The 14,442-nt window shown below is 41.5% G+C and overlaps 1 protein-coding gene across 2 annotated transcripts in view; it reads right to left on the bottom strand.

Moving 5' to 3' along the window:
• Nucleotides 1-5,241: 5,241 nt before the first annotated feature.
• Nucleotides 5,242-14,442, bottom strand: part of YWHAE (tyrosine 3-monooxygenase/tryptophan 5-monooxygenase activation protein epsilon) — a 61,074-nt gene continuing 51,873 nt past the window's right edge. The window contains exons 5-7 of one of the 2 annotated variants that reach the window (XM_066363570.1): nucleotides 13,546-13,682; nucleotides 7,844-7,888; nucleotides 5,242-6,177 (exon numbers count right to left, since the gene is read on the bottom strand). In XM_066363570.1, coding sequence (XP_066219667.1) covers nucleotides 7,881-7,888; nucleotides 13,546-13,682 — 145 coding nt within the window. In that variant the 3' untranslated portion in view covers nucleotides 5,242-6,177; nucleotides 7,844-7,880. The remainder of the gene's footprint in view (nucleotides 6,178-7,843; nucleotides 7,889-13,545; nucleotides 13,683-14,442) is intronic. The other variant, XM_066363569.1, reaches the window with a different exon arrangement.

The following is a 14,442-nucleotide window of genomic DNA, read 5'->3' as shown; positions in this document are numbered from 1 at the left end:
GCATCAACTCCCATATGTGCCTTGACCAGGCAAGCCCAGGGTTTCGAACCGGCAACCTCGGCATTTCCAGGTCGACGCTTTATCCACTGTGCCACCACAGGTCAGAGGTTATGTATTTTTTAATAATTAAATAAAACTTACTTGAAAATAAGCCAGCCCTAGCCAGGTTGCTCAGTGGATAAAGCCTCATCCTGGTGAACTGAGCTCACGAGTTCAATTTCCCATCAGGGAATGTATGAGAAGCAATGAGTGCACAAATAAATGGGACAACTAAGTAGAACAGTAAGTTGATGCTTCTCTTTCACTTCCTCCCTCTCAAAAATCAATGGGAAAAAATAAAGCCCAACAATGTATGTTTCTGCACATCTTCACAACATAATATAAAGCTGTTTGCCAAGCTGGAAGTATAATTTCTTGATTTGGCTTACATTTTTTAAATGCAAATGAAGTTGTATTTTTTTTTAATGTTTTTAAAGGTTGGTTGTTCCTACAATTTTGTTGAAAGCAAATTCTGAGAGTTCTATAGGTATTACAGCCTGTTGAGCATGGCTACTAAAATGCCATTAATTAATGGGAAAGAAGTCTTGGATGCTGAAATAGCCCTATCCAAACCTATACCATATAGCATCAGAATTTTAAATGGCAGAGGGCCTTTGTAGAAAGCCCCAAAAGAAGCAATATAGGATGGAAGCATGAGTGCCAAGTGTTTTCAGCCTAACTGGAAAAATAGTGACAGCTTTAGACAGGGAAAGAAAACCCCTGGACATGATCACTGCCCAGATTGTGCAAGTATCATTCTTTTTTTTTTTTTTTGTATTTTTCTGAAGCTGGAAACGGGGAGAGACAGTCAGACAGACTCCCGCATGTGCCCGACCGGGATCCACCCGGCACGCCCACCAGGGGTTAACGCTCTGCCCACCAGGGGCGATGCTCTGCCCCTCCGGGCATCGCTCTGCCGCGACCAGAGCCACTCTAGCACCTGGGGCAGAGGCCAAGGAGCCATCCCCAGCGCCCGGGCCATCTTTGCTCCAATGGAGCCTTGGCTGCGGGAGGGGAAGAGAGAGACAGAGAGGAAGGAGGGGAGGGGGGTAGAGAAGCAAATGGGCGCTTCTCCTATGTGCCCTGGCCGGGAATCGAACCCGGGTCCCCCGCACGCCAGGCCAAAGCTCTACCACTGAGCCAACCGGCCAGGGCCACAAGTACCATTCTTAACTTAGACAATTCATAATCACTGATTACCTACTTGTCCAGGATAACTTGTTGCTCCAACTGTACAAAATTACTCTTTTTTATTTTTTCTTTTCTAAGTGAGAAGAGAAAGACATACTCCCACATGCACCCCGACTAGGATTCACCATGCAACCCCCATCTGGGGCCAATGCTTTGTCCATTTTGGGCCATGTTTGTAAACTGAGCTATTTTTAGCACCTGAGGGAGAGGCTCCATGGAGCCATCCTCAGTGCCCAGGGCTGATGTGCTCAAACCAATGGAGCCACAATTGTGGGAACATAAGAGAGAGAAAAAGAAAAAGAGAAGGGGAGGGGTGGAGAAGCAGATGGTCACCTCTCCTGTGTGTCCTGGCTGGAAATTGAACCCGGGGCATCCACACGTCCAGCCACACTCTAGCACCAAGCCAAGCCTCCAGGACCTAAAAATTTACAAATTAAGCTACAGGATTTTTTTAAATTGCAAAAATCAATTTATGCGGTAAGCCTTTCTGACTCTTCCTTTTTTGACAGTAGCCAACTCAGAGCTCTAAATATATTTATCACATATTCTAATTCAATTCTAATGATTAACACACATTACAGCTTTGCATAAGCTTACCTCAGAAATGTTAAAAAATGTTTTTTTTTAAGTGAAAGAAACAGAGAGGGGAACAGATAGAGACAGACAGGGAGAGAGATAAGCATCAATTCTTCGTTGCAGCTTAGTTGTTCATTGATTGCTTTCTCATATGTGCCTTGACCAGTTGGCTCCAGCCAAGCCAGTGATCCGTTGCTCAAGCCAGTGACCTTGGGCTTCAAGCCAGTGAACCAGGCTCAAGCTGGCAACCTCAGAGTTTCAAACCTGGGTCCTCTGTGTCCCAGGCTGATGCTCTATCTACTGGGCCACCGTCTGGTCAGGCAAAAAAATATGTATCTTAAATGGCTACTTTAGGATAGAGAAAATAATTTCAATAAAACACTGAGTTCAACTCCCTATTTCAGTTTTCCTACTTGCAAAATGCAGGTGAAAATTCATGTATTATCACATATGCTACACTGCAGATACACTTAATAATGAGCACATTGCCTGGCACACAGCTAACACTCAGTGTGAGCTAATTATTGTCAATATCGTTTACAAGCCCAGTAACTCTGGGATGTAAAACAAAATAGGCTTTAATTTTGCTTATCTGGTTTGATCCAGCATTTTGATCCAGTATCACTTCCTCCAAAAATCACAATTCCTTTAATCATACATTTAAAATTTTTATTTATTTTTTTGTATTTTTCTGAAGCTGGAAACGGGGAGGCAGTCAGACAGACTCCCGCATGCGCCCGACCGGGATCCACCCGGCACGCCCACCAGGGGGCGATGCTCTGCCCATCCGGGGCCTCACTCTGTCGCGACCACAGCCACTCTAGCGCCCGGGCCATCTTTTGCTCCAATGGAGCCTCGGCTGCGGGAGGGGAAGAGAGAGACAGAGAGGAAGGAGAGGGGGAGGGGTGGAGAAGCAGATGGGCGCCTCTCCTGTGTGCTCTGGCCGGGAATTGAACCCGGGACTTCCGCACGCCAGGCCGATGCTCTACCACTGAGCCAACCGGCCAGGGCTCATACATTTAAAAATTTTATCAGGAATCTGTTAACTATCACTTGTAACAATTTTCAAAACAATCTTTATGCCAGTTTTTCAGCACACTCTCTGTTGTAAGATCAATACCACAGCAGCCAATTTATAAACTATTAAGTGGCATTTGTCTGGGGCAGGAGCCAAGACAGATGTTTACATATTATTTCCTGACTTCCCCTTAGAATAATCTATTCTAAATTCTTTCTCATCTTCCTAGAAGCAAAACGTAACATTGGAGATTTGTTTTTCTGGCCATCCATCCCAGAACCCAATCTATTCACTGGTGCAAACATTTTAGGAAGTATCTGTGTTTAAAACTCTCTGGCCAGGTTGCTTAGTTGTTAAAGCATCGTCCCAATATGCCATGGTTGTGGGTTCAACTGCAGTAAGGGTACATACAAGAATCATCCAATAGCCCTGGCCAACTGGCTTAGTGGTAGAGCGTAGCCCTGGTAGTGTGGATATCCCGGGTTCGATTCCTAGTCAGAGCACACAGGGCAAGCACTCAACTGCTTCTCTACTCTCCCCCCCCTTCGCTTTCCCTCCTGCAGCCATGGCTCAATTGATGTTGGCCTCTGGTGCTGAGAATGGCTCCATGGCTTCCGCATCAGATGCTATGAGCTAGATTGCTGAGCAATAGAGCAATGCCCCAAATAGGCAGAGCATCGCTCCCTAGTGGACTTGCTGGGTGGATCCCCCACTGGGGAACATGTGGGAGTCTCTCTGCTTGCCCTCCTCACTGAATTTTTAAAAATAACCAATGAATGTACAATTAAGTAGAACAATATCTCTCTTCTCCTCTCTCTAAAATCAATAAAAATTGAACTTTTTACAAATTAAAGATTTAAGAATTATACTTAAATTAACTGCATCAAATTATAATAGTAATTTGAATTTTTTTTTTAGAGAGGGACAGATAGGAACAGACAGGAAGGGAATGAGATGAGAGGCATCAATTCTTCATTGCATCACCATACTTGTTCACTGATTGTGTCTTCGTATGTGCCTTGACTGGGGGACTACAGCTGAACCATTGACACCTTGCTCAAGCCAGCAACCATGGGGTCATGTCTATGATCCCACACTTAAGAGTAACCCTGTGCTCAAGCTGGTGAGCCAAAGCTCAAGACAGCAACCTCGGGGTTTCAAATTTGGGTACTCTACATGCCATGCTGATCATCTATCCACTGCTCTACCACCTGGTCAGGTGTAACTTGAATTTGTGTAAATCAATTGATCCTCAAAAATGACTCAACTTTTTTAAGAGCTAAAAAACACCTTTCCTGACCAGTTACAGGAAAGTGGGAGTGACACTGTCCTTACATCCCTTTCTGCAACCTTCCAATCTTTGACAGGGATCTTTCTAAAGACCAACCATCACTCTCTCTAGTACCCCACTGGTTTCTTTGGGGGGCAAGTTTTCTCTCAATACCAAGATTGCCACATCCTTAAAAATCCTCATAGCACTGCTGAATAGTCTACACAACCAAGGAACCCTTTCACACTAAATTCCTGATATAGAACGAACTCAACTAAAATATCTAAAAACGGGGTCCTCGGGTTATGACAGTCTATATGTTTTGAGTCTACGACACTCACTCCCATAAAAACTTTAAAAAATTGAGACGTTTCGGCTTACGCCATTAGCATCATTACAGAACAGTGTACAATACAGTATGTATTTATGTCCTTTTCCTTTTTCTGTGGCTTAGTTGTATTTTTACGTTCTACGTTATGATTTTACAATTGTGTTAGGATAGGTGAGTGATTTATGCTAGGGTGTGTTTCAACTTAAACCAAAATTCAGGTTACGTCACTGTCGTAGGAATGGAACTGTGTTGTAACCTGAGGACTCCCTATACATTGATGTATAGACAATCTCTGGAAGAAAACATGTTTCTAGTAAGAGGGTCCCAGTTATACTACTGTTTAACCATGAGCACATGAACTGAGAATTTAATTATCTTCTTCTCTGTCCCTGCCATGACCTTGACAGTGACAGCAAGGGAGTGTGGGGCGGGGTTATTTTTACCTCAGCTTGAGGATTACTCTGAGATATTCAGCTATATTTGGTTATTCAACCCAAAACCTCATGCTAGAAAATAATCCATAATCATACTGTGCATTTAATACACGTTTGTTCTTTAATGATTAAAATAAATTCTGTGTTGCTACCTGGTTTAGAAGACAGGACAGGTAATAAATTGACCTGGACTACTTCAGTGTTCTTCAGAGCCAGGTTACAGGTCGTCTTTTTTTCCAAAAACATACATCATCTTTGGGAAACAGACAAGCGATATATAAAAAAGAGATCTGATCTTTTCACATTCAGGCAAATAATACTATCAATGTGTTTAGACTAAAGCTTTTATTTTAGAAAGATAAAAGATGGAGGCACAATAATATTTGGCATTTTTAATTTAGGTTTGTTTTTATTTAAGTTTAATGTTAATTCCATGCTGTGTTTCAGTAAGAACAATACAGATTCTGTATCTGTGGCTCCAGTCAGATATCCAGTAGTACAAATTAGCTTCAAGTTACACATACTGAACAAAAGAGGTTGAGCGAGCGAAGGAGGGGTGAAGGGAAAGGGAAGGAGAAGAAACAAAGAATTGAACACGCATGCAGGCTTTTCCATACCACCTTCAATGCTAAACCTGCTTCAGAGGGAGAGTAAAAGTAGGCAAGAATGAGCAGCCACGGACTATTGAACTGTTACCAGCACCATGCTTTTCAGCAACATTTCAGCAGAGTTTGAAACACTTTTTACAGCAAAACCATTACAACAAACTCCCCAAACAATCTCTCACAACCTCAAGGTAACGCCCAATCAATTTTAAACATTGGTATAAAATTCAATTTAAACAATTAGAAAAAGGAAGGATGATATCATGTGTGCCTCTATAGTGTGATTAACCTCTCTCTTAGATGCTTGCTTCACCTAGAAGTCTAATGGCTTTCAAATGTAACTCTCAGTTCTAAGGTGACCTTGCCACATCTGGCAGGAGACAATACAGTAATGCTGAAAAAGCCTCTATGCAGTCCTGTTAGTGTCTTAAAGAACCTAAAAGCTGGGACCAGTAAAATCCACAGAAATTCACTCTTGCCTTTAAGAACTTTTGAAAACTGTTTTAAAAAAAAACCAACAGGGCAGGAACCTAAATTCTGAGACCAAATGTAAAAGTCAGATTTGGTGGTTCTCAGTGACAATGGGGAAATTTCCAAGGGGGGGAGGGATGGAAAGGAGTAGGGTGGTCAGAGATGGTTTCTCTTGTTGGCTTTTATGTCTCACTGATTTTCATCTTCCACATCCTGCAGCGCTTCTTTATTCTGCTCTTCACCTGCAAAGAAGGGTGACAGTTAATTACTTCATATTGACTAAATTAAGCTGTCATGGTCACAAGCACAGGTATCATTTCAAGCATAAAGATTCCTTGTATTTGCTACAACTGGTATTAAACACAGACAAGCAAAGAACTTCTACCATCCTTGACACCTGAGATGCCTAAGTCAAGAGGTATTGCTGATCAAGGTCCTATATACTCAAAAGTCAGAATAAAAACAAAAGCAAACCAAAGAAACTGACACAGTAACAGTCAGTGTTTTTTATGCTAAGTAAGCTCTTCAAGTTGAAAGCCAGGGTAACTATATTATTAAAATGATTTTCAAGCTTTCGTGTATATTGTGTCAAAATACCCTTTGTCAATAACGATACCTTATCAAGCATCAGGAATATTATACTATTATTTACAAAATCTAATTTACTCAAAAGCTTCGTAACAGAAATACTCCAATAAAGATAACTGAGCAGTAAAATGCTCCAAAAGACTTCTACAGTTCGGAAGAAAGGGTTCTGCTTTTATAAATATTTTATATTTTGTATCTTGGCCAGTCACACCAAACCATACCCAGATTTTTCACTCCAGAGTGAAACAAGCATGCTCAAAGTAAACCAGACCATTGAGGTTATTAAAGAAGGGCATTTGGACGTGTTCTCTCATGCTATTTTTTTTTTCTTTCTGAATATGATGAATTAACCTAAAGAGGTTTAACTGCACTATGACATGCAACAGAAAGCCAGCCTATTCATCTACCTATTAATAAGCGCATTAAATAGGTCAGCCATAATAAAGAAACATGCAGGTTTTTACTAAAAATTAAAGCACGTAAAAGTTACATTCTGTTGTGCTTTTAACAAACTACTAATAATCCCTACATATTACTAATTTGAATCAAAATTATTGAAAAATTTCAATAAATTCAACATTCATAAAATTCAAGTTCAGACCATCCATCCATTCATATTGCTTGTTAAAATTACTTCATTAGGATGGACAATGACAGTAAGTCTGGTTGCCTACAGACTTAAAGCATTTAATTTACCCTGAGGAATGCTTTTAAACAGTCTTAAAGACCTTGCCATGCTGAACGATAAATGCTGTCATGGCAACAAGGGTTAAGTAAAGATTAGTTTGTCATTTTAAAATTTCCTTTGTGATAAAAACATCGATATGTGACTCTAAAAAGTATTTGAGGTAAAGATTTTTGATTCATATACAGAAAAAGATACACAAAGACAAAAATACTCATTTAATGAGGAAAGAAATGATGGACCACCCAACTATTATTCCCCAAAGAACAATAATGTATTCAAACGTAGGAAATGACAGAACATTCACTCTCATTTTTTACAGCAATATACTGCCAAAATATGGTTAAATATAAACAACATTATAGCACTCTAATTCACTCATAAGCAAACATTAGGTTTGCCAAAAGTTCCAAGTAACTTTAGCATAAAAATATTGCCAGATATATCACACCCAACCAAAGGTGATGGGTGGGGTGGGAAGTGGGGGGGGAGAAACACATCATAAATGTCTTGGGTTTTACATCCTGGAATGTAGAACAGGCAGTTTTGTAAGTGACAGGATGATGGTATGCAAGCATGATTAGTGAAGAACCAAAACTAAAAGCAGAATTCACTGTGCCATGATAATGACTTACAAAGTAGTTTTTAGGAAAGGAAGAGTTGGATTTTCCTTTAGGAATCTATATTGCAAGGAGAAAGGGAGGGAGAACAATCACATGAAAGCAACATTACAAGAAAAATAAAACGAGAGCAGACAAAGGAAAACATCAATGATTTAGAGGAGTCAGATTTTGGTCTTTTTATTTTGTTAAACTTAGCTCTAAGAAATACTCTATTTCTTTTACCTTGAAGAGGATGAAATAACATCCTGAAAAAACTGGCAAATAATTTCCCAGTACCCACAATAATGTAAAAATACAGATTGTTAATTTTACTAAAATATCAAGAAAGTGCTTGAATTTTCAAGTGTTATCCTATGTTTCATAATTCCAAATATTTTATAACAAAGCTCATAAATGAAAATTACTTTGTTTCAACCAAATTTAACCAACTATTCAATTTACAAAGTAAAAAGGAATTGAAATAACTAGATTTCACTAGATTAAAAGAAAACAAAAATCTTTCAGTATTACTCTGTGCTAATGTAATAAAATGTCTTTGAATAAAGAGACTTCCCAACTATAAAAACACAAGCAGTTTGTTTATAAAGAAAATATCCTATTTGGCCCTGGCCAGTTGGCTGTTTTCAGAGTATTGGCCCAGAATGAGAATGCCCTGGGTTTGATTCCCGGTCAGGGCACAAAGGAGAAGCAACCATCTGTTTTCCTACCCCCCCCCCCTTCTCTCTCCTTTCTCCTCCCACAGCCATGGCAGCTGTGGCTCAATAGGTTCTAGCTCATTGGCCTTGGGCACTAAGGATGGCTTCGCAGAGCTTTCCAGCACCTCAGGTGCTGAAAAATTGCTTGACTGCAAGCACGGCCCAAGCTAGGCAGAGCATTGACCCTACATGGGGCACATGCAGAAGTCTGTCCTCCCCTGCTCTCACTAGGAAAAGAAAAAGAAGAAAAAAATATATATATATCCTTTTATAAATGATCCATTTTATAATATGACCAAGAAAAAGAGTGCATGGTTCTATATAAAAAATTGACATTTAATTAATCTGTGATTAATAAATTTTTGGTTATCAGTGATAATAAACAATACTCTACCACTAGAAAATATAAGCTTTATTTCTATTTTTTAATTTAACAACTTAGTTATAAGAGCTGGCATCGAGAATCTTAAGAAAAAAAAAAAGACAGACACGAAAAACAAAAAACAGCATTTCCCTCAACTGGTGGTGGCGAGTGGCTGAAGTATCGACATGGGATGCAGAGGTCCCAGGTTTGAAACCCTGAAGTCACCAGTTTGAGCAGTGGCTCATCTGACTTGAGTGTGGGATCATTAACATGATTCCAAGGTCACTGGCTTGAGCCTAAAATTGGTCACTGGCTTGACTTGAAGCGATCAATGAACAACTGAAGTAAAGCAACTGTAAGTAAATGCTTCTAATCCCTCTCTTCCTTCCCTCTCAAACCATCTAAAAAAGAAAAGGAAAGAAAAAGGCATCTCAACCCAAGTCACCTTCTTTGTTAACTTGAGTGCCTGCCCTGTGGTGGCGCAGTGGATAGTGTCAACCTGGAACACTGAGGTCCCCAGTTTGAAACCCCAGGCTTGCCCAGTCAAAGCACATGCAAGAAACAACCACTATGAGTAGATGCTTCCTGATACCACCTTCTCTACCCTCCTCCTCCTCCTCCCTCCTTCCCTTTCTTTCCAAAACCAATGAATTTATTTTTAATCTTGGGGGAAAAACAAAACTGTCCCCAGGTCAGAGAAGTAGAGTTTACTTATTAGGTCAATACCGCTAACCAAACTTTCCTCAAGCTTTCCTTTTACTCCCTCAAACAGGCAGATGTATTAGTTTACACTGAGCTGAGTGTGACTATGAAGAGTCCACAGCTATTTGGCCAATTCTTAGGAGTTATTGTTAGAATAATATAGAATTTTACAATTAGAAGAAACCTTAAGTCATTAGTTCAAAGATGGTAAATTGGACTTGAGTCCCACAGATTGGTGGTACTGGTTGTCTAAAGTGCTGTGTTGAAAAATAATTGGTGCCCTGGCCAGCTGGCTCAGTGGTAGAGCATCAGCCTGGCATGTGGATGTCCCGGGTTCGATTCCCAGTCAGGGCACAAAGGAGAAGCAACCATCTACTTCTTGCCCACAACCCCCACCTTTGCCCCCACAACCATAGCTCAATTGGAGTGAGTTGGCCCTAGGCACAGAGGATACCTCCATGGCCTCAGCCTCAGGTGCTAAGAACTCAGTTGCTGAGAAATGGGGCAATGCCCCAGATGGAATAGCACAGCTGTCTAATGGGTTTGCCGGGTGGATCCCGGTCGGTGCACATGCGAGACTCTGTCTCTGCCTCCCCTCCTCTCATTGAAGAAAAAAAAAGTAATCAGTGACTCCATCTGGCTTTGTTGGAAAAGTATGCAAGTCAGTCACATACGCTACGTATCTCAAGCCAATCCCTGTCATTTAAATACTTCACAGAGCTGATAAGCTCTAGAAGCTGAGTCACTCAATTCTCACTTTAGCACCATAACCCAAGATAAGTCTAAAAGCTTCCTCTATCCTACTAGAGTTTAGGAAACTGACAATTTATTACATGCCTTGAGAACCATTCTAAGGAGCACCTTTAAAAAATATAATGTGGCCTGACATGTGGTGGAGCAGTGGATAGAATGTCAACCTGGAACACTGAGGTCATCAATTTGAAACCCTGGGCTTGCCTGGTCAAGGCACATATGTGAGTTGATGATTCCTGCTCCTCCCCCCTTCTTTCTCTCCCTCTCTCTCTCTCTCTCCTCTCTAAAATGAATCAAGTCTTTAAAAAGTATATACAGTAATGCTTCTAAAGACACTAAGCTATGTCGGTTCAAACGAGACTATACAGCTAGCCTCACGCAATGCAACATATGCTTCAATTTGGAGAACATACCCTTAAAAGGGCTGCAGCTAAAGATGCCAACAAACTTTTTGTTTCAGCTTCCTATCATCACCTCCACCAACTGTAAAACTATCTATAGATATATCATACGATGTAGTTTGTCCTCCCCTGTTCAATGATCTGAGAATGAAAATGACTCTTTGGAAATAGGCAGAATAGAATCAGCTTTAATATTTAAAAAAGCCTGGCCGTACTGGGGGTGACACAGTTGGCATCAGCCTGAGTGAGACACTGAGGAACCAGGTTCAAAACCCCAAGGTTGCCGGCTTGAGTGTGGGATCACTGAAATGATCCCATGGAAACTGACTTGAGCAAGGGGTCACTGGCTTGGCTGGAGGCCCCCAGTAAGGCACATACAAGAAGCAATCAAAATGCCTAACCAACATGGGGGGTGTTATATTGTGTGAGACACTTGAATCCATGTAAACAGAATAAATTAAAATTAATTAAAAAAAAAGTCTGACCAGGCGATGGGGCGGTGGATAGGACACTGGATTGGGACGCAGAGGACCCAGGTTCGAAACCCCAAGGTAGACAGCTTGAGCATGGGCTCATCCAGCTTGAGCGTGGGCTCATAGACATGACCCCATAGTTGACGGCTTGAAGCCCAAGATTGCTGGCTTGAGCAAGAGATCACTCTCTCTGTTGTAGCTCCCCACCCTCCGTGTCAAGGCACATATGAGAAAGCAATCGATGAACAATTAAGATGCCGCAACAAAGAGTTGATACTTCTCATCCCTCACCCTTTCCGTCTGTCTGTCCCTATCTGTCCATCTCTGTCTCTATGCTTTATAAAAAATTAAAAAATAAAATAAGCCTGGCCTGTGGTGGCGCAGTGAATAGAGCAGGGGTCCCCAAACTGCGGCCCCCTGAAGCCATTTATCTGGCCCTCCGCCACACTTTCAGAAGGGGCACCTCTTTCATTGATGGTCAGTGAGAGGAACACATTGACCATCTCATTAGCCAAAAGCAGGCCCATAGTTCCCATTGAAATACTGGTCAGTTTGTTGATTTAAATTTACTTGTTCTTTATTTTAAATATTGTATTTGTTCCCGTTTTGTTTTTTTACTTTAAAATAAGATATGTGCAGTGTGCATAGGGATTTGCCCATAGTTTTTTTATAGTCCGGCCCTCCGATGGTATGAGGAACAGCGAACTGGCCCCTGTGTAAAAAGTTTGGGGACCCTGGAATAGAGCATCAATCTGGAACTCTGAGGTTTCCCATTCAAACCTCAGGGCTTGCCCAATCAAGGCACATACAATAAGCAAGCAATGAACAAGTAACGTGGAACAACAAAAGTGAAGCAACCATGAGTTGATACTCCTCACTAACCCACCCTTCTCTATAAAATTAATAAAATCTTTAAATAAATAAAATGAATGTAAACTATTTGGGCTTTTACTACACTTAGAAAAAACAGCAAAGCCTCCACCCTTTCATAACATTAAGTTCTATAAACTACTCTAAACTGTTTACTACTGAAAACTATAAAAAAATAAAAAGACTTGTCTGACCTGTGGTGGTACAATGGATAAAGCATCAACCTGGAATGCCGAGGTCACCAGTTCGAAACCCTGGGTTTGCTCGGTCAAGGCACATACAACAAGCAACTACTGTGAATTAATGCTTCCTGCTCCTCCTCTCTTTTCTCTCTCTCTCTCCTCTCTCTAAACTCAATAAATATTTTAAAAAATAAAAATAAAAAGACTATACCAGACCTCTTAAACAGGACCTAAGAGTAAGACATTCCATTTGCTATACAGAATCAAAAAAAAAAAAAAAAAAAAGATTTCGAGAAAATGTTTCATAAATATCTACTGATACCATCTAGTTGTTTGTTTTTTTAAACGAGGGGGTAGGCAGGCAAGAATGGAGAGACAAGAAGCAAAAACTAATAGGTACAGCACCTTAGTTGTTCATCAATTGCTTTCTCATATGTGCCTGGACTGGTGACCATGGGGTCATGTCTATGACCCCACACTCAAGCAAGCAACCCAGCACTCACGCTGAATGAGCCTGTGTTCAATCCTGCAACCTCAAGAGTTTTGAAACCAGGTCCTCCGTGTCCCAGGCCGATGCTATATTCATTTTTCAAAACATAATGTGAGAGCCCTGGCCGGTTGGCTCAGCGGTAGAGCGTCAGCCTAGCGTGCAGAGGACCCGGGTTCGATTCCCAGCCAGGGCGCACAGGAGAAGCGCCCATTTGCTTCTCCACCCCTCCGCCGTGCCTTCCTCTCTGTCTCTCTCTTCCCCTCCTGCAGCCAAGGCTCCATTGGAGCAAAGATGACCCGGGCGCTGGGGATGGTTCTGTGGCCTCTGCCTCAGGCGCTAGAGTGGCTCTGGTCGCAACATGGCGACGCCCAGGATGGGCAGAGCACCGCCCCCTGGTGGGCAGAGCGTTGCCCCTAGTGGGCGTGCCGGGTGGATCCCGGTCGGGAGCATGCGGGAGTCTGTCTGACTGTCTCTCCCTGTTTCCAGCTTCAGAAAAAAAAACAACAACAACATAATGTGAGAGAAGGTAAACTAAGTTTAGTAAACATTAATTAGGGGTAAAATTTAAATCTTTAAGTGTAAATAAAAGTTCTCCTTTTCCAAACAGGTCTTTTATCATCTATGGAAAACTGTACTTTATCATTTCATGAAAATGTAGTAATTAAACTTTGGTATCTTGGATAGTTTAGAGAAAATTGTAGCTTGATGTGAAGAAATACCAGGAATTTCTAAGAGTAAGAGATTCAGTAACAAAGAGAGACATATTTAACTTCAGTTTCCTTACCATCACCCTGCATGTCTGAAGTCCATAGTGTCAGATTATCACGTAACAACTGCATGATAAGTGTAGAGTCCTTATAGCTTTCTTCACTCAGCGTATCCAGTTCTGCAATTGCATCATCAAAAGCTGCTTTTGCCAACCTACAAGCATTTACATAAATGTATTACAAAAATAAAGTCCAAAAACAGAATTAAGAAATTGTTAAATTAGATACTGCTTTATTCTTTAGTTATCCCACAATATGTAATAGTGACACTCAGTACTTAGGTTTATGTGCTGAAATAAAGGAAAAGCATGTAACTGATCAAAATTAACTTTTTTTCTTTTTCCACGTGAGAGAAGGGGAGATAGACTCCCACAAGTGCCAACCGGATCCACCCGGTAACCCCCATCTTGGGCCATGCTTGCAATCAAGCTACTTTTAGCGTCTGAGGTGGAAGCTTCATGGAGCCATCTTCAGCAGCCCAGGGTCTATGGGTTAGAATCAATAGAGCCATGGCTGCAGGAGGGGGAGGGGGAGAAAGAAAAAGAGAAAAGGGAGGGGTAAAGCAGATAGATGGTTCCTTCTCCTGTGTGTCCTGAACGAGAATTGAACCCAGGACATCCACATGCTGGGCGACACTCTACCACTGAGCCAACAGGCCAGGGCCCAAAATTAACTTTCTACTTAAGTCTGTAATCTAGCAACTTTAGGAGCATCACTTCTTACTGCACTTTCAACGAGCCTATCAGTATATAGACCACATTCCAAACAAAAGCACCACCAAAATATATACAGCTCTGGCCAGTTGGCTCAGTGGTAGAGCATCGGCCTGGCATGCAGAAGTCCCGGGTTCGATTCCCGGCCAGGGCACACAGGAGAAGCACCCATCTGCTTCTCCATCCCTCCCCCTCTCCTTC

This window comes from Saccopteryx leptura, chromosome 2 (assembly GCF_036850995.1).
Source record: "Saccopteryx leptura isolate mSacLep1 chromosome 2, mSacLep1_pri_phased_curated, whole genome shotgun sequence".
In the NCBI taxonomy this organism is placed as follows: domain Eukaryota; kingdom Metazoa; phylum Chordata; class Mammalia; order Chiroptera; family Emballonuridae; genus Saccopteryx; species Saccopteryx leptura.
The sequence above is the reverse complement of the archived record's forward strand: the minus strand, read 5'-3'. Positions and strand labels throughout refer to the sequence as shown.